Genomic DNA, 23,470 nt, shown 5'->3' on the forward strand with positions numbered 1-23,470 from the left:
TTCACAATGGCCATTGGTTTGGGCAGATTTCTGGTGTCAGGTGCCTAGAGAGTCCCTCAACCTCCCCTGCAGTGGCCTTGAGAAACCAGTCCCAAGCTGGAGGGATTTAGTCTGAGAGCACTGTGAAAGCAATTCACTCTGTCAAATTCTGCCTTCTTCGTGGGTACTTGCTCTCCGCAGAGGCTTCAGATAGATTCCTTCTCGCATTTCAATAGCAGCTAAATGTCTGTGCAAGGTCTGCTTTAAACGGTGCTGTTTCTGGGAAGACATGCTGAGAGATGAATTTCCCTTTCCATTCAAGCTAAGCAATGTCTCTTTAATTTTATGAATAGACTTCAAGTAAGACTCCCCTGTCCCCCTTTTTGAAGTCTGGTGACCATGACCTTTGTTTTTGACCTTTTGGTTTTCCCCTTCAGTTTATATTACATCGTCAATAAGAAGCAAACGGCGACTATCACTTCACTTTTCAGAAAAATGTCCCACAAGGAGGAAAGAGGAGCAGGGGGAGGAAGGGAAGAGAGGGGGAGGAGGAAGACGAAGAAGGAGGAAGGAGGAGGAACGTGAAGGAAGGCGATTACCCTGTTTTAGGGGTGGATAAATAGCTTGGTGTGTTTAAGCAGTAAATAACACACTACTGTTAAATCTTTAATTACCACGACCTTTAATTCATTGAAGTTCGCTTTTATATCACTACACTGTACCATTTTGAAAGCACTAAGATAATTTCCGGCTTCTGCCTATATAGTTGGCTCCTTACTGTTTCTCAGGGGACAAGGAAAATGAAATAGAAAACTGAAAAGAGTGATTTTTCTAAGTTTGTTAACGGCTCTGGTGGACAGTTTGGGTGGAGGAGTGGCAGCCAATGGCTGTAGTGACCCTTAATTCCCCACCTAAATCCTAGAACAGGAACTGGCAAGGATCCTAGGGCAGGTCCCTACCTTCAGGTCTCCTGGACACTGTTTATCTCTTCCTTTCTTAAAGGATCGAGCAATAAAACAGCAAGCTTCTTTGAAAGGAGCTCTTTCTAGTTTGGTCTGGAAAAAAAAATTCTTCCCTAAACACAACGGAGCTGTCTCCTGCTTTTCTCTAAGCTTACTTTCTCATGTTCAGTCATCCACAGAAGTTTAGGGGTGCGGGGGTGGGGGTGTAATTTATGTCTATTACAAGCTCAAAACAGAAACACTTTAGGGCGATAGAGAATTATTACCCAGTTCCTCGAAACCACTCGGTCTGTGTGAAAAAAAATCTCAGCTCTGCATTGCTCTTTTCCCCGAGTTATCCATTTAACATCCTTTTCCTTATTGTGTGTTACTGCTTATATCTGGATCCATTTTCTACATTTAGTGTGAACCTGAATGTAGTGATGTACCAATAAGGGTCTGGGCTCATTTAGAAAAAATCCACACAAATAATTAATTCCTGGCCATGGTATGTCGTATTTCTACCTATTACTTCCACAATTTCCCCTTGTGGGTTCCATGAATATTTTGTTGGCATTTTTACCATCCTGCAGGTGCATATTTAGCTAGTTCTTCTGGGCCGAGCAAATGTGCATCGTTTGGGGAGAAAATGCCAACCTAAACTTTCATTTTTGGTTTTCCTTTTTTTTTGGGTTTCTCTTATGTGCTGTTTGGGTTATTTTCGGGCTTCTGGCAACTTTAGTTTATCTTTATCTTAATTACGCTTCAAAAATCAGCCCAGGTGTAATTTTCTCTGGCTGCTTTCTCTGAACACTCCAAGCTGGCAATGTCTCTCTCATATCTGCTGATCTCGTATCTTGAACATTTCCTCTTGTCACGTTCTCGTGGCCTAATGTCGTCAAACTCTACCAAGTCTCCTCTATGACCGTGATTTTTGCCTCATCTCTGTAACTGCAAGGGGCACCTAGCAGTGTACCTGGCACATTTTGTATGCTATATCAGTGAGCATTCTCTGAAGAAACAGAACCAGTATATACAAACGTGGAGAGACAGAGGTTTATTCTAAGGAACTGACTCCCTTGAATGGTGGAGTTTGGCAAGTTCAAATCTGCAAAGTAGGCCAGCAGGCTGGATGGAGACCCAGGGAGGAGCAGATGCTGCAGCTCAAGTCCATGGAGGCAGAGTGAATGTCCCTTTTAGAATTTCTATAAAAGAAGAGGAAGAGGGTTTTATTTGAGCCCAAGTTAGGACAGCTGCCTGGGATACAGTCTTCACAAAGAAGAGAGGGAACATTTGGTATAGGGTTTTGTACATTTTTTAAAAAAGATTTTATTTAGGGGCGCCTGGGTGGCTCAGTGGGTTAAAGCCTCTGCTTTCGGCTCAGGTCATGATCCCAGAGTCATGGGATCGAGCCCCACATTGGGCTCTCTGCTCCGCGGGGAGCCTGCTTCCTCCTCTCTCTCTGCCTGTCTCTCTGCCTACTTGTGATCTCTATCAAATAAATAAATAAAGATCTTAAAAAAAAATTAAAAAAAAGATTTTATTTATTTATTTGAGAGAAAGATAGTGAGAGAGAGCAGGAGCTAGGAGGAGAGGGAGAAGCAGACTCCCCACTGAGCAGGGAGCCCGATGCAGGGCTTAACCCCAGGACCCTGGGATCACATCCTGAGCTGAAGGCAGATGCTTAACTGACTGAGCCACCCAGGCTCCCCAGATATGTACATTTTTACATAAAAAGTTACAGATTATTAGACAAAGAACATTCAGAAAGCTGCAGACCTTAAGTTTCTAAAACATGCAGGGCTGTATGACGTTAATCTTATGGGAAGGAGGGAAATCTCTTACTTTTTCTTGTCTTTTGTGCTCAGGAGACACCTTTGTGGTGATTTTAACGAAGCAGATATACAATGTGTGCTCTGGGCAGAAATATAGCCCATGCTTTGAGGGCTTGCTGAATTGATTTGACTTGGTAATTGTTGAAGTATAGATTCCTTGGGAGCCCAGAAGCAGGGCCCACAAATATAAAAAGTTGAGAACTTCCTTTATCAAGTCTGAGGACCATCTGCTGACAGAATTCCTCTTTCATGGTGGTCAGTCTTTTTTTCTTATTAAGGCCTTCACCTGAATTGGTCAGGTCTGCTAATATCATGGAAGATCACTGGGCTTCCTTAGTATCTACTGATTTCAGCATCCATCTCATCTAAAAAATACCTTCACAGAAACATCTAAAAAAATGTTTGACCAAATATCTGGGTATTACTGCCTTGCCCAAGGTAATTTGCTCACTGAGTCTCCTGAGTTGAATTGATGATCCAGGATATGTGAGCCAGCTGCCTCGGGCTCTTCCAAATTCTCCTATACTAGCTTTTTTCTGTTTTCTTTTAAAAAGCCTCAGCTTGATTTTTCCCCCCACTGTAAGTCATTTTAACAGATGTTTATTGAAGTTCTCTTCCGTGGTATGTTTTCTTTTGAATCTTTCTGTTATTTTGTGTCTGTTAGAGAGTTCAGGGGGCCCTGCCTATTAACCATTTCCTGTTAGCTGGTGCATAAGCTTGCTTTCTCACTCTTTTGTACGTTCTCATGCTTTAATTAGATGTGGTATTAGACATTCAGGACTGTGAAGTGGCAAAGATTTGTTTAATACCCTGTTTTTCAGTTATCTATGCTTCTTCTGTTTTCCTTCAAATGGAGTAGCTTTGACCTACTTTGGTTGGAGGACAACAGAACCAGGGCCTCATTTTCTTTGTATCAATATGAGGGAATTTATTCCAGAAGCATTATCTTATCTGAGCATTTGCAATCAATTATGTATCACTGTATATAGTATAGTATTAGAAATAGAATATAAAGTTGTATACAAAATGACCCAATTTAAAAAAAATGTGCATAAAATAAAGACTGTATACAGCATGAGTGATGAAATTTGAGTGGTTCTGTTTTTTCTGTTTTCTAAAATTTCTTTATACACATAATAAATAAGAATTCTGATTATGAAAGATTAAAAGTTTTTCCATACTTCTGGAAAACTCTCCCATTACCCCCTTGAGAGGTAATCATAATCATTAGCAACTTGATGTGTACCCTTTCAGTCATTTTACACACACACACACACACACACACACACACACAGAACCCCCTTTTTTAACCTAAGAGCGTATATATTATTCATTCTAAAATTAGATTTTTTTTTACCTAACAAAATTATCTCTCAGCTCTTTCCATGTAAGCTTGGTTATTTATCCAAACTCTAGTGATTTTAATGTCTACCTCATGGTTTTGAAAAGTTCCATAATTATGCCATGATTCAGGAGAAGGAAATGCATATTCCCATGTAAATAGATACTGAGGTTGTTTTCAACTTTCTACTATTAGAAACAGTTCTGGGGCTCTCTGCTCTGCGGGGAGCCTGCTTCCTCCTCTCTGCCTGCCTCTCTGCCTACTCGTGATCTCTGTCTGTCAAATAAATAAATAAAATCTTAAAAAAAAAAAAGAAACAATTCTGCAAACGACATTCAGGAACATATATCTTCATGAATATTTGTGACTATTTTTTAGGAGAAATTTTTAGAAGCTTTCCCAACATTTCTGCTGGAAGTATGCATTACTTTTATCATTAAACAAAGTAAACATTTTATTTTATTTTATTTTATTTTATATATTTTTTAAAGATTTTATTTATTTATTTGACAGACAGAGATCACGAGTAGGCAGAGAGAAAGGAAGAGAAGCAGGCCCTCTGCTGAGCAGAGAGCCCGATGTGGGGCTTGATCCCAGGACCCTGGGAACATGACCTGAACCAAAGGCAGAGGCTTTAGCCCACTGAGCTGCCAGGCACCCCACAAGGTAAACATTTTATTAAAAAACATTTTAAAACTCTCATGAGGCAGCAGCATCAAATGAGGTTACATGGCTGGGTCCATGTCACGAGAGAGGGTCCTGGGCATATAGCTGGTACACCGTAGGTATTTAATGTCTGTAAGATATATAAAAATCACTCCAAGACATTGTTAACAATTCTTTATGAAAAGTATCGTTATTTCCACCTTACAGTTGAAACATCTCAGAGGTCAGGTCTGAGTCCCACAAGTTTGTTTCTCAGGAAAAGCCTCAAAATGCCAGATAATACTGGATTGGTGAGTAATACAATACTTGTAGTACGTCTTCTTCAGTAAAACTGGGGGTAGAGAACTAAATCTTCAATACCTCTGTATTTCCATCATCTACACTGATGCCTAGCAGTAGTAAAATGCCAGGTAAATATTAGTTCTTCTTGGCAGAACAGCATTCACTCTTTCCTTTATGAACGAAATCTTGGTTTTTGTATAAGACCACCCACCTCTTGGGGAAGATGTTCTATCCCTGATCAAAGGGGAGCTCATAATCTAACTTGCCTGCCAGTGGTTGATTTAGGAAAGGAGGTGCAGAGAGAGGCTTTCTTAACAGTTTCTTCATCCTTGAAAGAATAGACATAGCCTTTCCCATTAGGCCTTGTCTGTAATTGTGAATGGATTTGGTATCTGTCAGAGAAGTCAGCCCAGGGATAAAGCTAACACAATGAGAATAGCAGGGCAGAAAGATGGAAGGAACAGGATCCTAGATAGTAACAAAGAATTAACCCTGGGGATTTCTCATTTCTAAGATATTTTTTTTGTAAGCTAATCTAGACATGTCTAGACATTTTGTTATATAAGATAGTAAGTGTCTTTATTATTTAAGCTGGTGAGTGTGGGGAATGGTGAGGGGGGTAGGGAGATTGTAATGGTTATTTGCAGGTATTTGGAGCTAACTGACAAATTGTTCTTTCGGTTTGCATGACCATGTCCTTGATGTCCCAGAAATATTTTCTAATTTTTGACCGAGGAAAAAAAAGTGTCAGTAGGTTAGCCTTAAAAATAAAATAGCCAATTATTTTAGCAGCAAAATGAGTGTATTCAGGAATAGCAGAGGAAATGCAGTTTGGGACTTGTAAACACCAGTAAAATCAAGATCCAGAGAACAAGTGAGAGGGGTCTGCTTTTATGGAGGAATGGAGAAAGCTGGGTGGGGTAGTTTTGAATGAAAGCTTATGGAAGAAGAGCCAGAGATCAGGGTTGTGGCTACTTCTCAGTGGTTGAGATGTGGCAGTTTCTCACTGGCTGGGTTGTTGAGGGGCAAAGGGAAAATCTTCACTCCTGCTGTTGTAGTAAAGTAAGCTTCTTCCTCTAAGCATATATAAAATAAACTGCAATGCGTGGTACATGCATGAGAGCTTCCTTCTTCAGGGCTGCCTGACTCCGTTGTGAACAAAGTCTTCTTTTATTCATTTTCACATTTCACCTTTCTGTTCAAGATGTTTCCTTGAAAACAGCACTGATCAGGAGTCAGTTTTTCTGCATTTAGTGGTTTTGTCCTTTGGTGCCAGAAAGGACCTTCCCTGGTTGTCATGACCCATGTCAGAGGCAAAGTGCACAGACTGGAAAACATCGAGGTCACACCTGAGTAACAAGGAAGGGTAGGAGGGAGAACTCTCAGGCATTTCCCTTCTGAAGTTTATGCATTACCAGGGTTTTAAATAACCATTGGAGATCATCTCGAAGTGCTGAGTTAGCATCTCCCTATTTGGCATGCTGCTTCTACAAAGACTTGACAGGCAATAGGTACAAAGTTTAAAAATGATTATACAAAATGAAATTAAAAGTAATGTGACAAATCCAGTTTGGGTGATGGCTCTAAACCAGGAGCCCAGATCTAGAGGTAACCAGAGAAAGAGGCCAAAGGACATTACATGAAATTTATTGTAGCCAATGTGCTTGTTCCCTAATTTTGTGCTGTTGGGGGTCTAATACCCCACAAGAATTTATCCATACAGGACAGGTGGTATTGCCTATTCAAACACCTACTTGTTCAGCAAGTAAATAACCGAGGGCTATTCAATCATCCAAAACTACTTTAGGCAGCAAGTCAAGTGATTAGTTTTGGGCTGCTATTGTTTTGGCTGTGGTTGACTAACTCTCCCAGTATTAGGAAGAAATTCCTGATCATCTCTTCCTCAGCAAACCCAGAGTCCTGTATGCTTCCTAGAAGTTTCTGTTTAAGATGGCCATGAGGGTTTAGTGGAGTAGACCAGTGGCAGGCTTCTGACTTGTTATGAAGAGAAAACAGAATAGTAAATACAGGAAGAGCACATTGCCCTTTTCATCCTCCAGCTGTCAAGACAGTGACCTGCCCCGAGTATAGGGGCCATTATGAAACCTCCTCACATAAAGGAGTTGCCAAGTACTTGACCAGTGAGGTGAGTTTCCCAGTCACTATGAAGTTTGAGGGGGGTTACCAAGTAGGTATAATATTTTATAATAGGATTTTTAGCCATAGAGGACACAGTAGCCTGCATACAGGGAAAAGCTTCAGTCCAGTGAAAAAACATACAAACCATGACTAAAACATAATTTATCCCTGAGGTGGGAAAACCTGAATGAAATCCATTTGCTAAACCTTGAATGGCCCATTGGGGAATTTAAAGTGTCCAGGAGTGATGGTTGTATTTTGTGTTTCTCTAGGTTGTATTTTGGGCAGGTGGGGCAAGAAAATAGGCACTTTCTGCAGTTCTGTCATTATTTCCCCACTAGTCTGGGTTCATAAGAGTTATGATCTTATCAGTGAACCAGTGATTCAATGCATGTACAGTAGTAGTCAGTAATGGGAGTTTTCTGGACTCTGCTAGGACTGGATTTCTATTTGGGCCAAACCAAATTTCTCTTTTTATTGAACCAACAGTTATGAGGTTTCCAGTTTTGTTTTCCCTTTCCTGGGACCAATTTTTGAGCATCTCTAGTAAACTTTTCTCGATTATCATTGGGGGAACATTTCTGTGGACCGTGACAGAAGCATGGTTGTTCATTCTTCTGAGTGCAGTGTTCTTGTAGAAACATCAGTGAGGAATGCCCAGGGACCGGAAAAATCACCAAAGTGGTAGTAGAAGTATGGCATCTAATAATACTGTTAGTTTGCTTTTATTTACTATCAGGATGCAAAAATTCCAAACTGCTACAAAATAAATGATGAGTTAAAATTAACTTATTCCTTACAACCACCATTAGAAGTAGGTGCTATTATTTCCCCATTTTATGGGAGGAAGTTCCGACAAAGGCCTTGCACTCAGGACCCTTTCCGCAGTATTTGGCCACACCCTGGCTCACGATAACCCACAAAAGCTCGACAGACCAAAGGTCCCCAGGCATCAGCAAAGGGCTACAGGTGAATCATCATCACTCAGTCCGAGTCCGGTTCTCTGAAGGGCGACATTCCGCTAGAGGCTGCGCAGCGCCGTGCCCAGACCAGGTATCTGGTGACACTCTTCCCGTGGCCCCCCGCGGGGCTCATAACGGAACGCCGCTGCCGGGAAGGCATTCAGCCCCCCACCCGTCCACTTTCCGGCGAGCCTGGGCCCCCGAACGCGGCTGCGCGGCCCCGCCCCTTCCCCGTGCGCTCCACGGGCGGCGAGGTCATTCTGCGCCTCCACATAGCGGATCGGGCCCTCTCCGCGCACCCTGAACCCCCGGGGCTCGGCCCCGCCCTCGTCTCCCGAGCGCTCCCGAACTGGCGATCAGGTACTTGTACCCGCCGCCCTGCGGGCCGGGCGTGGGTCCCGCCTGCCCTCCTTCCCGCCCACTCTCCTCGGCCCGGCCCCCGCACGCGCCTCCGCCTCCCCCAGAGACCCGCGCGTTCAGCCTCGCGTGCTCCGCGCGCTCGTGTCTACCGGGTGGTGACCAGGCGCGCACCCACGCAGCCCCCTGCCCAGGCGTGTTGCCTCATCACCACCACGAAAAAAGAAAAATTAAGGAGGGGGTGGTGGGGAGGAGGACTGTCGGGAAGCTTCTGCCCAGAGCTTAGTTTTGAAGTTTTTTGAATTCGAATATATAGTTCGGGGCCAAGAGTGTGAACGGTAGAAGAGCAGTTTAAGCAGTAATGGTGTTCTGAAAGCGGAAGGCTGAGAGCAGTACGTGTAAATGTTAAAAGAGAATTTCCAAGGAAATAGATGGTCATCGTCCCCCACCCCTGCTTGCAACTCCCAAAAGCACACTTTTGGGTAGAGCCAGAAGGAATGGCAGAATAGAATCTGGGACATTGGGGGAGGGAGACAGGGGGTTAAAAGTTGGTCCTTAAAAGCCAACTAAGTCTCCGAAGGCCTCAGGAGCCCAAGATGGGAGCCCCTACTCTCCTATTTATAGACGGGAAAATCAAGGTCCTGAGTGCATGGCTGTCCACAACCATACACCTGATTCTTGGCAGAGCCAGGTGTAGTAGCCCAGAACACCTGTTCCTAGGCATTGTTTGTAAATAATAAAATATGGAAATTACGTTTTACAAATATCCTTTATGAGTCAAGAAACTCAGCAAGGTCAGTAAGTCCTGTTTGGTAAGCTCAGCCTGTCTTCACCATTTACCCTTCTCCAGGTGCTTGCCACCCTGCCCTCCCTGGCCCACAGAAGTGCAGTCCACCTGCAGCCAGGCGTTTAAAAGTGCCTGGTCCCTGCGAGTGAAGTAGGTGGGTAGGTATGGGGTAGATGGTGGAGGGCTTTGAACATGAATGATGCAGGCAATAGGGTGTGATGAATATTGGAAATGCACATATGGTACCTCACTCACCAGGGGTTAGATTCCTCCAGGGAATATTAGGTGAGATCCCAAGACTCTAGAAGCCAAATCATTAAGCAGAAAGACAAAATTAAAATACTGCTGTTGAAAGGAAGGTTGTGGGGAGAAAGATTCTAGTTCAATAACAGAAAAATCTTTTTCCCTAGTTGACTATGAATGAAAATGGTGCTTACTATGTGTTAACCACTGCTGTAAGAGCTTTACAAAAATTAATTTATTTACTTCTCACAGCAAACCAATGAGGTTGTTACTATTTTGTCACCATTTTAGAGATGTAGAGGCTAAGGTGCAAAGAGGTTGCCCAACATAAGTAGATCTGTGCTGAGAAGGAGTGGCCTGAAATCTGAAGATTTGGGTCTCAGTGCCTCCATCATTGGGTGTGTAAATTTACCCTCTCTGAGCCTCCGTTTTCTTATCTGCAAAATGCATATTGTCGTCCTGGCCTACTACTGAGATAAAAAGTGCAGGTACTTTACAAACTGCATTGCGACGCCAATGGAACATACTACTATTTAATAAAGAAGGAATACACTTCCAGGCCAAATCCCAGTGAAAAAGAGAAAATGACAAGGTTGGTTTGACTTGTAGAATTTAAGGGCCTTGCCACTCACAGAGAGGCAAAGATGGAGTCATAGTTAAAATCGTTGGCTGTGGAACCCTGTGACCCAGCAATTGCACAACTGGGTATTTACCCCAAAGATTCCCAAAGATGTAGTGAAAAGAAGGGCCGTGTGCACCCCAGTGTTCATAGCAGCAACTCAAGCAGAGAGAGTCAGTTATCATGTGGTTTCACTTATTTGTGAACATAAGGAATAGCATGGAGGACATAAGGAAAAGGAAGGGAAAACAAAAAAACAAAGCGGGGGGTGGGAATCAGAGGGGAACATGAACCATGAGAGACTATGGACTCCGAGAAGCAAACTGAAGGTTTTAGAGGGGAGGGCAGTGGGGGGATGTGTTAGCCCAGTGATGGGTATTAAGGAGCATATGTATTGCATGGAGCACTGAGTTTTATATGCAAACAGTGAATCATGGAACACTACATCAAAAACTAACAATGTACTATATGATGACTAATGTAACATAATAAAAATTTTAAAAAATTATTTTTTAATTTTTAAAAAATTAAATTATTGGCTGTGAAGTCAGATGGACCTAAGCTGTAATCCCAGCCCTACTACTTATTACCTCTGTGACCTAAGACAAGGCACATCACGTTTCTCATACTGCATTCTCTTGGTGATCCTCAATGTACTCACCTCTAAAATGGGTCTAATTGTTTATAGAGCAGTTGTTAGGCTTGAATGAGATGCACTTAATACAATGCCTACAGGTAGCGAGTTCTCAATAACATGTAGATAGGGCCATTATTTTTTTTTGATTCTTCTTTTTCCTCATCTTCTATGTATCTTAATATTCCTACAGGGACAGCCTCACCATGTGTGAGGGACTGATAGAGAGGTATGTGGCTGCCATGGTGCTGAGTGCAGCTGGAGATGCCTTGGGGTACTTCAACGGGAAGTGGGAGTTTCTCCGGGATGGGGAAAAGATTCACCGGCAGCTGGCCCAGCTTGGTGGTTTGGATGCCATAGATGTGGAGAGGTGGAGAGTCAGCGATGACACGGTGATGCACCTGGCCACAGCAGATGCTCTTGTGGAAGCCGGCAAGGTCTTGGATTTGGCTCACCTGTATTCCCTACTTGCTAAGCATTACCAAGACTGCATGGAAGACATGGATGGCCGCGCACCAGGTAAGTGCAGCCAGTGGAGGTCACGGGCAGGTGGAGGAGAATACAGCAGGCCCAAGGCGCTCATTAAAAATGTTAACTGAGGGTGCCTGGGTGGCTCAGTGGGTTAAGCCGCTGCCTTTGGCTCAGGTCATGATCTCAGGGTCCTGGGATCGAGTCCTGCATCGGACTCTCTGCTCAGCAGGGAGCCTGCTTCTTTCTCTCTCTCTGCCTGCCTCTCTGCCTACTTGTGATAAATAAAATCTTCAAAAAAAATTGTTAACTGAGATTTCAATATCAAGGATTTTTTTGTAGTTGTGATAAAAATAGAAACAATCTAAACGTTCTCTGATTTATTTAATTATGGTGATGCATTCACAGCTATTTAAAATTATGCAGATAAGTATTGACTGATAAAAAAAGATACATATTAAATTAAAAAATGAGGCTTACAAAATACATAGGGCACCCAAAAGCATGTTGTTGCTCCTAACCGGTTGCTCCTTTTCCCAGCCTGGTATTCCGTCTATCAGCCTCTTTCTGGCATTCAGGATCTCCCGTGGTCAGGTTTTCGTTGGGTTCTCTAAGGGCTTGGGTTCGGAGTCTGATGGTTTTGATGGAGTCACTAGCTAGCTGGTGAAGTGATTTTTGAGCAGGGTTCTTAAGCTCTGAGCCTGAGCTTAGTCACTTAAGAATAATCTTGTATGTTAAGCCTACCTTTTTGAGTTACTGTGATGTCTCAGTAATAACTGATAGAGATCCTAAGACTCTATGAATCTGGTTCTTATGTCATCCGTCTTCTCATGCTAGAGATTATATAGGAAGTTAGGAAAAGTGTTGGCTTGGGGTTTGGAGTCAGGGGGCATTCATCATATTTGGGGGGCTTTACCTTTCCATCAGAGAAACTTAGGGACCGAACTTGGTTCTTTCCTCCTATGGAGGCCTTTGCTTCCGTTACACTGAGGCTTGCTCTCCCTGACTCTTGCCAGGGGGTGCTTCAGTGAAGAATGCCTTGCTGCTGAAGCCGGATGAGGCCAATGGCTGGAGGATTCCCTTTAACAGCCATGAGGGTGGCTGCGGGGCAGCTATGCGTGCCATGTGCATCGGCCTCCGGTTCCCTCACCACAGCCAGCTGGACATGCTGATCCAGGTGAGCATCGAGAGCGGCAGGATGACCCACCACCACCCTACAGGCTACCTGGGAGCCCTTGTTTCTGCTCTTTTTACAGCCTATGCTGTGAATGGCAAGCCTCCCAGGCAATGGGGAAAAGAACTGATGGAGGTGCTACCAGAAGCTAAAAAGTACATTATCCAATCAGGCTACTTTTTGGAGAAGAACCTTGAACACTGGTAAGTTGGTATGTGCATGCTCCTGCTGGAAAATGAATCCAGGGGGCACCTGGGTGGCTCATTTGGTTAAGCGTCTGCCTTTGGTTCAGGTCGTGGTCTCAGGGTCCTGGGACCGAGCCCCGCATCGGGCTCCTTGCTCAGTGGGGAGCCTGCTTCTCCCTCTCCTTCTGCCCCCGCCCCATGCTCTCTTTCTCATGTGCTCTATCTAAAACAAATAAATAAAATCTTAAAAAAAAAAAAAAAGACTAAATCTGAGTGTACACATGCAAGCACATGGGTGCTTAGAATTCATAGATCAAAGCAACCATCCTGGTGTTCACCATCCATTTTTGTTATCTGCTGCATCCAGCACTGCTGCATCCAGCACTGCCCCTCCCCCTGCCACCTGCTGAAGGGTTTCAAGTTCAGTGGCAGAAATGGTTGCCGCCATGTAGCCAGTGAAGACCTCAATGGGTAGTACACCTGCAGGGCTTCCCTGTTCTGTAGGGATCCTGTTCTGTATTCCAGCCTTCTATCAGTTTTGTGGTTATCCTATACTGCTAAGTTCATGTTACTATGAACTTTCCTGCTTATTTCCTAGAACCCATTTCTTCAGTGTTGTCATGATACACAGTGTTTTGAAATCCTTGGTTACAGTGCCCACGAGATAGGTTTTTTCACTAGCTAGTTATAAGTGGTAAAGCCACAGTTTCCCTTTTTGGTGAGTTGACGTCACATCACCTTTCTTGGAATAAAGAGGTCCAGAAGCTTTCTACTGAAATCACCTGTGGTTGTGATGTTCCAAAGTTCTATCTTGAAAAAATAAAACGATATAGTGTATAAGGAGATGATGTGTTAATTAGGCTGACTAGAGTAACCTTTGTACTGTGTATCTATTATATCATCTTGCATGCCTTAAATATATACAAGTTTTATTAAGAAAACAAAGCAGGGGCCTGGGTGGCTCAGTCGGGTAAATGTCTGCTTTCACCTCAGATCATGATCTGAGGGTCCTGGGATCGAACCCCATGTCAGACTCCCTGCTCAGTGGGGAGTGCTTCTCCCTCTTCCTGCCACTTCACCTGCTTGTGCGCTTGCTCTTTCTCTATCTTTCTGTCAAATAAATAAAATTAAATAATAATAAATGAAGGAGTGTCTGGAGGCCTCAGTTGTTTGAGCTTCCAATTGTTGGTCTCAGTTTCAGTCTTGATTTTAGGGTGAATTCAGGACCCACACACTGGGCTCCACAGTGGGCATGGAGTCTATTAAAAAAAAAAAGTGGTGCCTGGGTGGCTCAGTGGGTTAAAGCCTCTGCCTTCGGCTCAGTCGTGATCCCAGAATCTTGGGATCGAGCCCCACATCGGGCTCTCTGCTCAGCAAGGAGTCTGCTTCCCTCTCTCTTTCTCTCTGCTTGCCTCTGCCTACTTGTGATCTCTGTCTGTCAAATAAATAAATAAAATCTTTAAAAAAAAAAAAGCAAGTAAGTTTCATCTTTGGAAAGTGATATTTGATACTATTCTCAATTCAGGAAAAATAGAGCTTCATTTCTCACCTTTAACTTCCTGTTTTATTTAGCAGCAGGTAGTGGTGCCTTGTTTATATTAATCCTTGGCCAAAATTTATTGAACAAATGGCACTTAGAGATTTTGAGTTTTTAATACAATTTTGATATTAGCACAAGAAGTTGAAGTCATCTTGGAATTCTCTGTTCCCACATCTATCTGGTACCTCTCAAATTTATTGTTTCAATTGACTGTAGAATTTTTCCTTCCTGCAGGTCCTACTTTCAAGACCAATGGGAAAAATACCTAAAACTTAGAGGGATTTTGGATGGCAAGTCAGCCCCTGTCTTCCCCAAGCCCTTTGATGTCAAGGAGAGGGATCAGTTCTATACCTCCGTGAGCTACTCTGGCTGGGGTGGCAGCAGTGGCCACGACGCCCCCATGATTGCCTACGATGCCATCTTGGCTGCGGGAGACTCCTGGAAGGAGCTTGCCCACCGAGCCTTTTTCCACGGGGGAGACAGCGATTCTACTGCTGCTATTGCTGGCTGCTGGTGGGGAGTTATGTATGGTCTGAAAGGAGTGAGCCCCTCCAACTATGAGAAACTGGAATACAGAAACCGGCTGGAGAAGACAGCCAGGGCTTTGTATGCTCTGGGCTCAAAGGAGGACACTGTAATTGCCCTTTAGTGAGATGTGATGTCATCTCTTGTTTTTTCCCTCTTGTGTGGTCCAGTTTCTTTTCACTTTTTCCCAGGTCAAGAGTTTTAACCTTATACTCCAGGAGTTTTGAGATGACATGTCCCTTGAGCACCTGAAGCTCATTTTTCCAAACTCACCCTATCCTCCTCCAAATCGGTCCCTCTTTCCATCCTAAAGAATACTTATTTCCATTGACAGAGTCTGCATCTCCCCAAGGTAGAAGTCTTCAAGCCTCACACTTGAGTCTTCATGTTCATCATCTAAACTTTGACTTAAGTTTTTTCTGTTTGTTTCAGGTTGAGTTCCCCAAAGGTGGACTCTCAGACAAGGATTTAAATACAAGTCATCTACTGGGGAGGTGACTCCAGGAAGTGATATGAGAATGGGGAAGTGAGACAAGGAGGGCAGGGAGGCCAGTACAACATACATTACTGAGCACGTTACCACTGGGGGCAGTGGAGTTAGTCCATCTGGGTTTTCGGGGTAAGCCATGGCTCAGAGGAGTCGCAACTGAGGAGCAAGCAAACCAAGGTGTTTATCCATCTGACAGTGGTTGAGGACATCTCCTAGGGATGCTCACTCCCTGGCACTTTTCAGCCGGCCTCTTGTGCAAGCCACACCCAGCTGTCTTTAGGCAAAGACTCAGGTGCTTGCAGCAGCATACAGTGCATCGGAACAGTGAGGGTGATAATGTGGGGTTCCAACAGCATCTCTGCCAGGTGGTTCTACCTCAGTATCCTTCACATGTACTACCTCTTTTACCTTTCTGCACCATCCATCTCTCAGCTGGATTTCACAGTCCAGGCTACTCAGGTATGAGAGGTGCCACTCCTAGGCATGCTCTGTACGTCACTGGCTGTGACACTTCACGTGTTGCTGGTTTCGTTGTCCATCTGCTTGTCTTTATTCTCCTCCAGACACAACCTAGCACAGTGCCTGCGAACATGGGAGGTTCTAAATTTGTATATATGATGTGAATGTTGTTAATTAACTTGCCTGGTGCCATAACTCCATTCTTGACTCCCTTCTTCTTGCCCTCCAGAGTTCTTTTTACAAATAACAGATCAGTCATGCTGAACTTCTACTCACAGTCCAGTGAATGTGCACCCCCTCTCCTCATTTCTTGATGCTCTTCCCTCTCCTTTTTCAACTGGTAGATTCTTACTCATCCCTCAAGCCCCAGCTCAGGTAGAACCTTCTAGGTGAAACCTGGTCTGATTGTTCAGGGACTAGGCCACTTTCTTCTCTTATGCCCACAGCCCTCTGTCTTTAGCCCTGTCACCACACTGATCCTGTCGTGTGGTCGTTGCATGTCTTCTGAGGACAGTCTCAGATTGCTTGTGAGGAATTGTTCTCTTTGTGGCCTCCCTGCCTGGCTCACAAGATACATTCAGTAAACATTACTTTGGAAGTTCATCCAATTGTGTGGGTGTGAATGCTTTCAACATGCCTTTCAACATGTTCCACGTCTGTTTCAGACACCTACTACTTTACGTTTCTGGGAGTGTCGTGTGATGTGCTGGGAGAAATAGTGAGTCTGATGCTTTAACCAAGCCCATGCACGGACTTGTGTGAGACAAAGCTCTCGGCTCCTTATTTGCAGCAGGACTCCAGCAGAGGCATGGGATTTATAAGTCTTATATACATATAGGGAGAAGGGAATTCCAAAGTTAATTTTCTGGCTCAAAAAGCTCTCATGTATTTAAATATTTAAGAAAACAAGCATGTTTTAAATATTACGAGTATGAAAACAAAACCAACTGGAATTGTTGACTTTCAAGGGTGCTTGTCTACAGGTCACAGAGCAATGTAATAACTTCTTAAATTCCCACATCTTTTTTTTTTTTTTAAAAGATTTCATTTATTTATTTGACAGAGAGAGATCACAAGTAGGCAGAGAGAGGGGAGGAAGCAGGCTCCCCACTGAGCAGAGAGCCCGATGCGGGACTCAATCCCAGGACCCTGAGATCATGACCTGAGCCGAAGGCAGCGGCTTAACCCACTGAGCCACCCAGGCGCCCAAATTCCCACATCTTAAAAGACTCCTTTATATAAATATTCTGATGTCAGTTTGAGAATCCTAGAAAATACACGGTATGTACTTTTTTACACAAGGTTCCTGAGCAGATTAGGTTGGAGACCCTCACGACTGCTTTTCATTTCCCACTTGATAAGATCTCTTATAGCACAGAACAGTGGGTGTTTTTCTGCAGATGTAAGAAAAGAGGAAACATTTCTCCTTTGTCTCTCTCAGGTTTCTTTTTCGCAGTAATTGGGAGCCTGCACTTTGAAGGTGGAACACTAGAATTCTCTCAGCACTAACCAAAGAGCAGACCTGGGATGATTCAATCCTACAGTATAGAAAAGAGCAGGGAAGAATTTTAACAAGTGAAATCTGAGGCATGACCTGTTTTACTTCTGTACCCGGTTTGGTAAATTGTCTGAATTTAGTGAGTAAAACATGAAATAATTTTATTTTTCCTCCATTACTGCCTTCAGTATACCGTGTTGAAGCTGCTTTTCCTGTTCCTTTGCAGATCACATAGTTTTTGGTCTTTTGATGGGGGGTGGGGAATATTAAAAACCCAACCCAATTGATCCCAGTACAGTATATTTTTTTAAAATTTCAGCTTTATCGAGGCATAATTGATATAAGATTATAAGGTATTTAAAGTACATTGTGGTGATTTGATGTACATATACATTGTGTCTAGACTCCCCCCATCTAGTTAATGACCATATCCATCACTGCACACATTTATCTTTGGTGTGGGGGGGTGAGCATATTTAAGTTCTACTCAGCAAATTTCAATTCTACAGTATAGTGTTATCAACTGTTGTCACCCTGTTATACCTCAGATCCTCAGACCTCATTCATCATCTTTTACCAATGTCTCCCTGTTCCCCCAACTTCCCAGCCCCTGACAACCAATTTCCTACTTTGTTTCTTTGAGTTTGACCTTTTTTTTTTTTTTTTTTGAGATTCCACATGTAAGTGAGATACCATGCAGCATTTGTCTTTTTTTCTGTCTGTCTTTTTCACTTAGCATAATGCCTTAAAGTCCATCCCTGTTGTCGCAAATGGCTGGATTTCCTTCTTTCGCAGGGCTGGATGATATTTCATTGTATGTATTATGTATTATGTAAATACCACACCTTTATCCATTCATCTGTTGACACTTAGGTTGTTTCCCTTTCTTGGCTATTGTGGATAGTGCTGCAGTGAACACAGACGTGCAGACCCTTTGAGACCCTGTTCTCATTTCCTTTGGATTTTTATTTTTTTAAAGATTTCATTTATTTGAGAGAGCATGCACAAGTGGGGGAAGGGGTAGAGGGACAAGCAGACTCCCCACTGAGCAGGGAGACTGGCACGGGGCTCCATCCCAGCACCCTCAGATCATGACCTGAGCCACCCAGGTGCCTCTGATTTCCTTTGGATTTATACCCAGAAGTGGGATGGAATCCCAGTCCAGTTTTATCAGTTCTACAACTTTGGGGTCATGCCCTCTTCCCTCCACCCCACTGTCAGTCCTGGGCCCAAAGAACTTAGAGGACAAATGGGGACATTCCTCCCCTCCCTCTTCTAGGCTCCTCACTCCTCTCAAGTATTGTCTTGAGATCTTTCTCACTAGTGGAGCACTGGTAAGAAAGGCTCAAGGCCGCTCTCTTCTGGGGAGTCCATTCAGCCCAGGGGAAACTTGTCCTTCCTGCTCACATCCCGCAGTGGGAGTGCAGGCTTCACACCTGCTGCTGTCTTACATTTCCACCCATCCTTCTCAGAGAGGTGCTGGTGTGACCTTGATGTCACCTTCAGTCTCAGTGGGTAGGCCCTCCCTCACAAGCTTGTTGTGGAGGATCAGAAAGAGTACTACCTCTCCTCCCCTTTTAAGAAGGTAACGGAACCCGCCAAGTGCTGACACTCTTTTTTTTTTTTTTTTTCATTCGAATCACTATAGTTTTCAGCTGGGGGAGGTGGGTGCTACCTCCTAAGCCCTACAGGGATTTGTCTTTTCAAGTCTTCCAGTCCCTTGAGAATGCAGTGGAGGAGGTGAGGGGAGAGTGGTAAGAGGGTGGGGACTAGGGTGCCTGGGTGGCTCAGTGGGTTAAGCCGCTGCCTTCGGCTCAGGTCATGATCTCAGAGTCCTGGGATCGAGTCCCGCATCGGGCTCTCTGCTCAGCAGAGAGCCTGCTTCCCTCTCTCTCTCTCTGCCTGCCTCTCCATCTACTTGTGATTTCTCTCTGTCAAATAAATAAATAAAATCTTTAAAAAAAAAAAAAAAAAGAGGGTGGGGACTAAGCATTTGTTATTTCCCTGGGGGGAACTTCAGCTACAACTGGGAAAACAAAGAAAGACCCTAGAGATCCTGCTATCTTGGCTTTGAGATTCTCTCTTCCTCACAGGCACAACTTCAAAAAGTGTTCAGATTTTCTCTTCCTCACAGGCACAACTTCAAAAAGTGTTCAGATTTTCAGCCTCCTTCTTTTCTCAAACCTCAAAATCTCTTCAGACTACTCTCAACTGGCAACCTTGCTTGCTATCTCTCTGAGAAAAAAGGTGCAAACAGAAGAGAACAATTGCACACTCCCCTCACTACCTCTGCCCATCCACCTACATTGACTCCTGGTCTCCACCTTTGCTCCTGTGAGTGCTAGTGTGCGTGTGTGTGTGTGTGTGTGTGTGTGTAGAAGGAGGAAGGATGAGAATGAACAGATGAAAGAGCTAATAAACTTAATTATACGCATGTGTGTGAGTGTGTGTGTGTGGTTTTTTTAAAAGATTTTATCTATTTGTCCGAGAGAGGGAGAGAGCCCAAGCAGGGGGAGCAGCAGGAAGAGGGAGAAACAAACTTCCCCCTGTGCAAGGAGTTCCGTGGGACTTAATCCCAGGATCCCAGAACACTAGTATCATGACCTGAGCTGAAGAGAGACGCTTAACCAACTGAGCCACCCTGGTATCTTTATATGCATGTTAAAGTAAATTAAAAAACGATCTGATGCACAAAAGAATTTATCTTGCTTATTAAGTTAATACATGTGTACTAAAACAGAATAGATCGTGTGAATGTTACAGGATTAATGATATGTTTTCAACCTGCTATATGACCGTGCTTCATTTGCTTTCTTTGTTATCGAAGATTGCTAGATGTTATCTTGAAGTCTTGGCGATATTTTTTTAAGATGTGAAAAATTAGCACTGGGCTTGTTATGCCCCAATAATGGGTCCGTGATTAAAGGAGCGAGACTGATACAAAGCGAAGGTCAAGCAAAGTTTTATTTCGCGCCAAGCATTAAGAATCTAACCGAAAGTTCAGGGCCGCACCTCTTACAAGAGAGGGCGACCCTTCTCTGTTTCACAGACTAGCTTTTAAGGGCAAAGGCCATGCGGCCCACACACAGGTGACCAGTGAGATTGTAACACACACAGGAAACTCCACAGTGATGCTAGGTGACCAATTGAGTTACAATTTACCCTAGTAGACATTTGAACCAGTCTATTACACCTTGATTGGGATTGGCGCCCAAAGGGCGGGGCCCATACTCCTTGGTAACCAGGGAGACAGTATGCATCCCCCCACTGATGCGATGTCTCCACCTGGCCTGACCCACCTTTGTATCTGGGCTTTGTTACCAGCTGGTTTCTGGGACTTGTCTCCAAGTAAATCCCCTGGAGGAAGGGGAGCAGGGACAGTTTCTAAATAGGTCCTTACAGGCTTATCCCCACTTCTCCAAGCTTCTTCAGCCACCATATTCTCCATTTACTCCTCTCTACCTTTCCAGACTAAACATGCATCTTTTTTAGACAGCCATAGAGCTACTGAGAGAGTGGAGGAAGGGATGGAAATCCTGATGATTTCACATCCAACCAGCCTACTGAATCAGCTCCTCAAGGAATGGCTGCTGAGGTCTGGTTAGGAATCTGGGATCATCCATATAGGGCATAGGGGGGAGACTTGCCATCAGTTTTCATCCTTAGGGTTTAGGGGTTGAAAGAAATGACACCTGGGTGTAGGGTAGACTCTTTCCATTTGGAGAAGGAAAAAGAGGAGAAGAAAGAGCTACCCTGTGTCAGGCAGTTCACCACAACCCATTAACAGGTGAAGAAATTGGGCTCTGAGAAGCCGCCATCTGTCCAAGGTCACACATTTAGGTGAGAAGGAGCTGGGGTTTTCAGTCTCTTTCAGTGTCTTCAGTCTTGTCATACTACAAGTGTTAGCTGTAGTTAGAATGTTTCCTTAGGCAAGGCAAAAATGAAACCCCAAGAGTTATATGGTGATGGCAGAAGTCTGTGCCCTCTGTTCACCTTCCCACAACCATGAGGTGAAGGCAGGACTTCAAATGTGGATGTGGGTGCAGGGGTAGGGAGGGGCACAATGGAGTCCAGGTCAGACGGTGAAATGAACAGAATCTTCATTCTCCTCTCAACATCACTTCCTTCTTCAGAGAGCCTCCTCTTCTCACACCAAAGACACCCCACCCAATGCCTGAGCCGCTATTAGGACTTCCTCCATGCTGTGCTTGGTTACACCAGTTCCATGTAAGGTTCCTACTTCACCTTTAGTTTTTCTCATCATCTGTACAGGCAGAGTGGTCTTGGGCAAGTGCCTGCTCTCAGGGTCTCTGGGCTTCGTGCCCATGGACTTTCAAATCTAACATCCAAAGAACACGAGTAAAAAATGAGATTGTCTGAAGATTGGGACAGTGTCCAATAAAGAACCCTATGGTTTCTCTTGAGCTACAGAGCTGTGGATAGAGGTTTGTGCTTTGAATAGAGGGCCATGCTTCAAACTAGTGTTCCCCATCATTTTGGATGGTATATATGGGCAGCCATCTCCCATTGCTAATGCCAGCAGGCAGAGGTCACATAGTCTGCTTGTCAGACCACTTCAGGGGCTAGTCCTGTCTTCTCTTTAATGCAAATTGTCCCACTAAAGTCCATTTGTGAAACCTTATTTAAATGAAAACCTGAAAAACATGTAAGCACAGGTGGTAGGGGGACATGGCAAGAATAGAGGAGGTGACACTGAATGAGTGATATTGGGAAACATGACTTTCAGCAGACAAATGAATCTCCAGCAGGATGATGTCTACTGGAGACTGCACTAGTGATGGTGACATTTTGGGATGAGATGTGCTTTCAGGTGTCCCTGACTTTACACCAGCCCTGAATGCAGGAAACTGGGAGGAAGGCACCCTCCAAGGGCATGCATGTTTTCCCTCTTGCAGGAACATGGCAAGTAAACCTAAGAAAAATCACAATCTGTGCTGTTTTGCAGAAAGACCTGGCTCTGCTCCTGGGCATGATAGTTACCCCTCCGGGCCCGAGGTCGTTGAGGGCTAATGTACTTCAGAGTCAATAATGGCTACCTTGAAGGCTGTAGTGAGGATGAGACTAGATGTGAGATAATAGAAAATTGGTATCTTGGTCTCTGCCCTTGGTTCCTGTCCCAAAACTTCTGAAACCCCTGTACTTTCCTACAATATAAGATCGCTAGGAGCATCTTTAGTTCTAATAGTTGGTCTTTGGCCTCAGTTCCTGACACAGGGCTTCTGAAACACTTGTAATTTCTTGGGTGATAAGAGTGTAATATGTTCTGATGAGATCACTCTGAGTGGATTCACGGATGGCTCCTGGGTGAGGGCTGGTCACCAGAAAAACCAAGCCATGATTGGAAGCTTGGATTTTTCAGCCCTGTTCCCCACTCTTTTGAAAGAAGAAGGGCTGAAAATGGAGTTAATGATTGATCATGCCTATGTGAAGACGCTTCCATAAAATCCCAAAAGAATGGGCTTGGAGAGTTTCTGAGTTGGTGAACCCATGGAGAGTTAAACACACTTTAAAAATTAACATGTCCTTGCTTTGTAGTCCCTAGCTGGTGAGGCCTAGAATTATTGCTCAGAATTAGTTCATATTGGTTATTACACTAGTTTATGTGCCCACGCCCCCATCCCCATGGTGATTCCAAGACACACATGCACACACATACACACACACACACACACAAATAAACAAAGCCGTATTCACTTATGGAGCTGTCAGCTAGGGGTCCTGACAGCAGGCGAGGGAGGGGGGAAGAGCTGGGAACAGGCAGACAGGGAGGGCTGAAGGCAATCCAGCGGACTCCAGGGTGGTAGCATAGAGGCCTCCCCTTCTTTCCCCCAGATTTTCCTTTTTCTTTTTCTTCTCTCTCTCTTTTCTTAGAGATTTTATTTATTTACTTAGTTAGTTAGTTATTTGAGAGAGAGATGGAGAGTACAGAGGGAGAAGGAGAGGGTGAAGCAGATTCCCTACTGAGTAGAGAGCCTGATGTAGGATGCAATCCCAAGGCCCCAAGATCATGACCTGAGCCACAGGCAGATGCTTAACCAACTGAGCCACAGGCGATCTCTCTCTCTCTCTCTCTCTCTTTTTTCTCCCCGCAAATAAATATTTAGTGAGTACCAATTGTGTGTCAGACACTGTTCTAAGCACTGAACACACAATAGGGAACTCAGCAATGAGCACTGGATGCTGAACACCCCTTCTTGGTCTCTTCTTGCCTCCTTATGTTCTTAAATCCTCAGCAAAGAAAGCCACATGACTGCATGTGACAATGGGAGGTCTAAGTGTTGTCTCAGATCAGGCCCCTCGCTGCTGCCCTCTCCAGATGGGCAC

The 23,470-nt window shown here is 44.2% G+C and overlaps 1 protein-coding gene across 4 annotated transcripts; it reads left to right on the top strand.

The window, feature by feature from the left end:
- The first annotated feature begins 8,068 nt into the window (after nucleotides 1–8,068).
- On the top strand, nucleotides 8,069–16,230 carry ADPRH (ADP-ribosylarginine hydrolase). Of its 4 annotated transcripts, none has more exons than XM_082711472.1 (5): nucleotides 8,069–8,537; nucleotides 9,354–9,444; nucleotides 10,980–11,305; nucleotides 12,271–12,631; nucleotides 14,388–16,230. In XM_082711472.1, the coding sequence occupies exons 3-5, from the start codon at nucleotides 10,993–10,995 to the stop codon at nucleotides 14,800–14,802; spliced, it is 1,089 nt and encodes a 362-aa protein (XP_082567598.1). In that variant the 5' UTR covers nucleotides 8,069–8,537; nucleotides 9,354–9,444; nucleotides 10,980–10,992; the 3' UTR covers nucleotides 14,803–16,230. The 4 variants fall into 4 exon arrangements, with proteins under 4 accessions (XP_082567598.1, XP_082567600.1, XP_082567601.1 ...); XM_082711474.1 differs by having other exon boundaries at nucleotides 8,124–8,537; nucleotides 9,354–9,448; XM_082711475.1 differs by having other exon boundaries at nucleotides 8,163–8,537; nucleotides 9,354–9,440.
- The last annotated feature ends 7,240 nt before the right edge of the window (nucleotides 16,231–23,470 follow it).

Source organism: Mustela nivalis (genome assembly GCF_964662115.1).
Source record: "Mustela nivalis genome assembly, chromosome: 1".
In the NCBI taxonomy this organism is placed as follows: Eukaryota; Metazoa; Chordata; class Mammalia; order Carnivora; family Mustelidae; genus Mustela; species Mustela nivalis.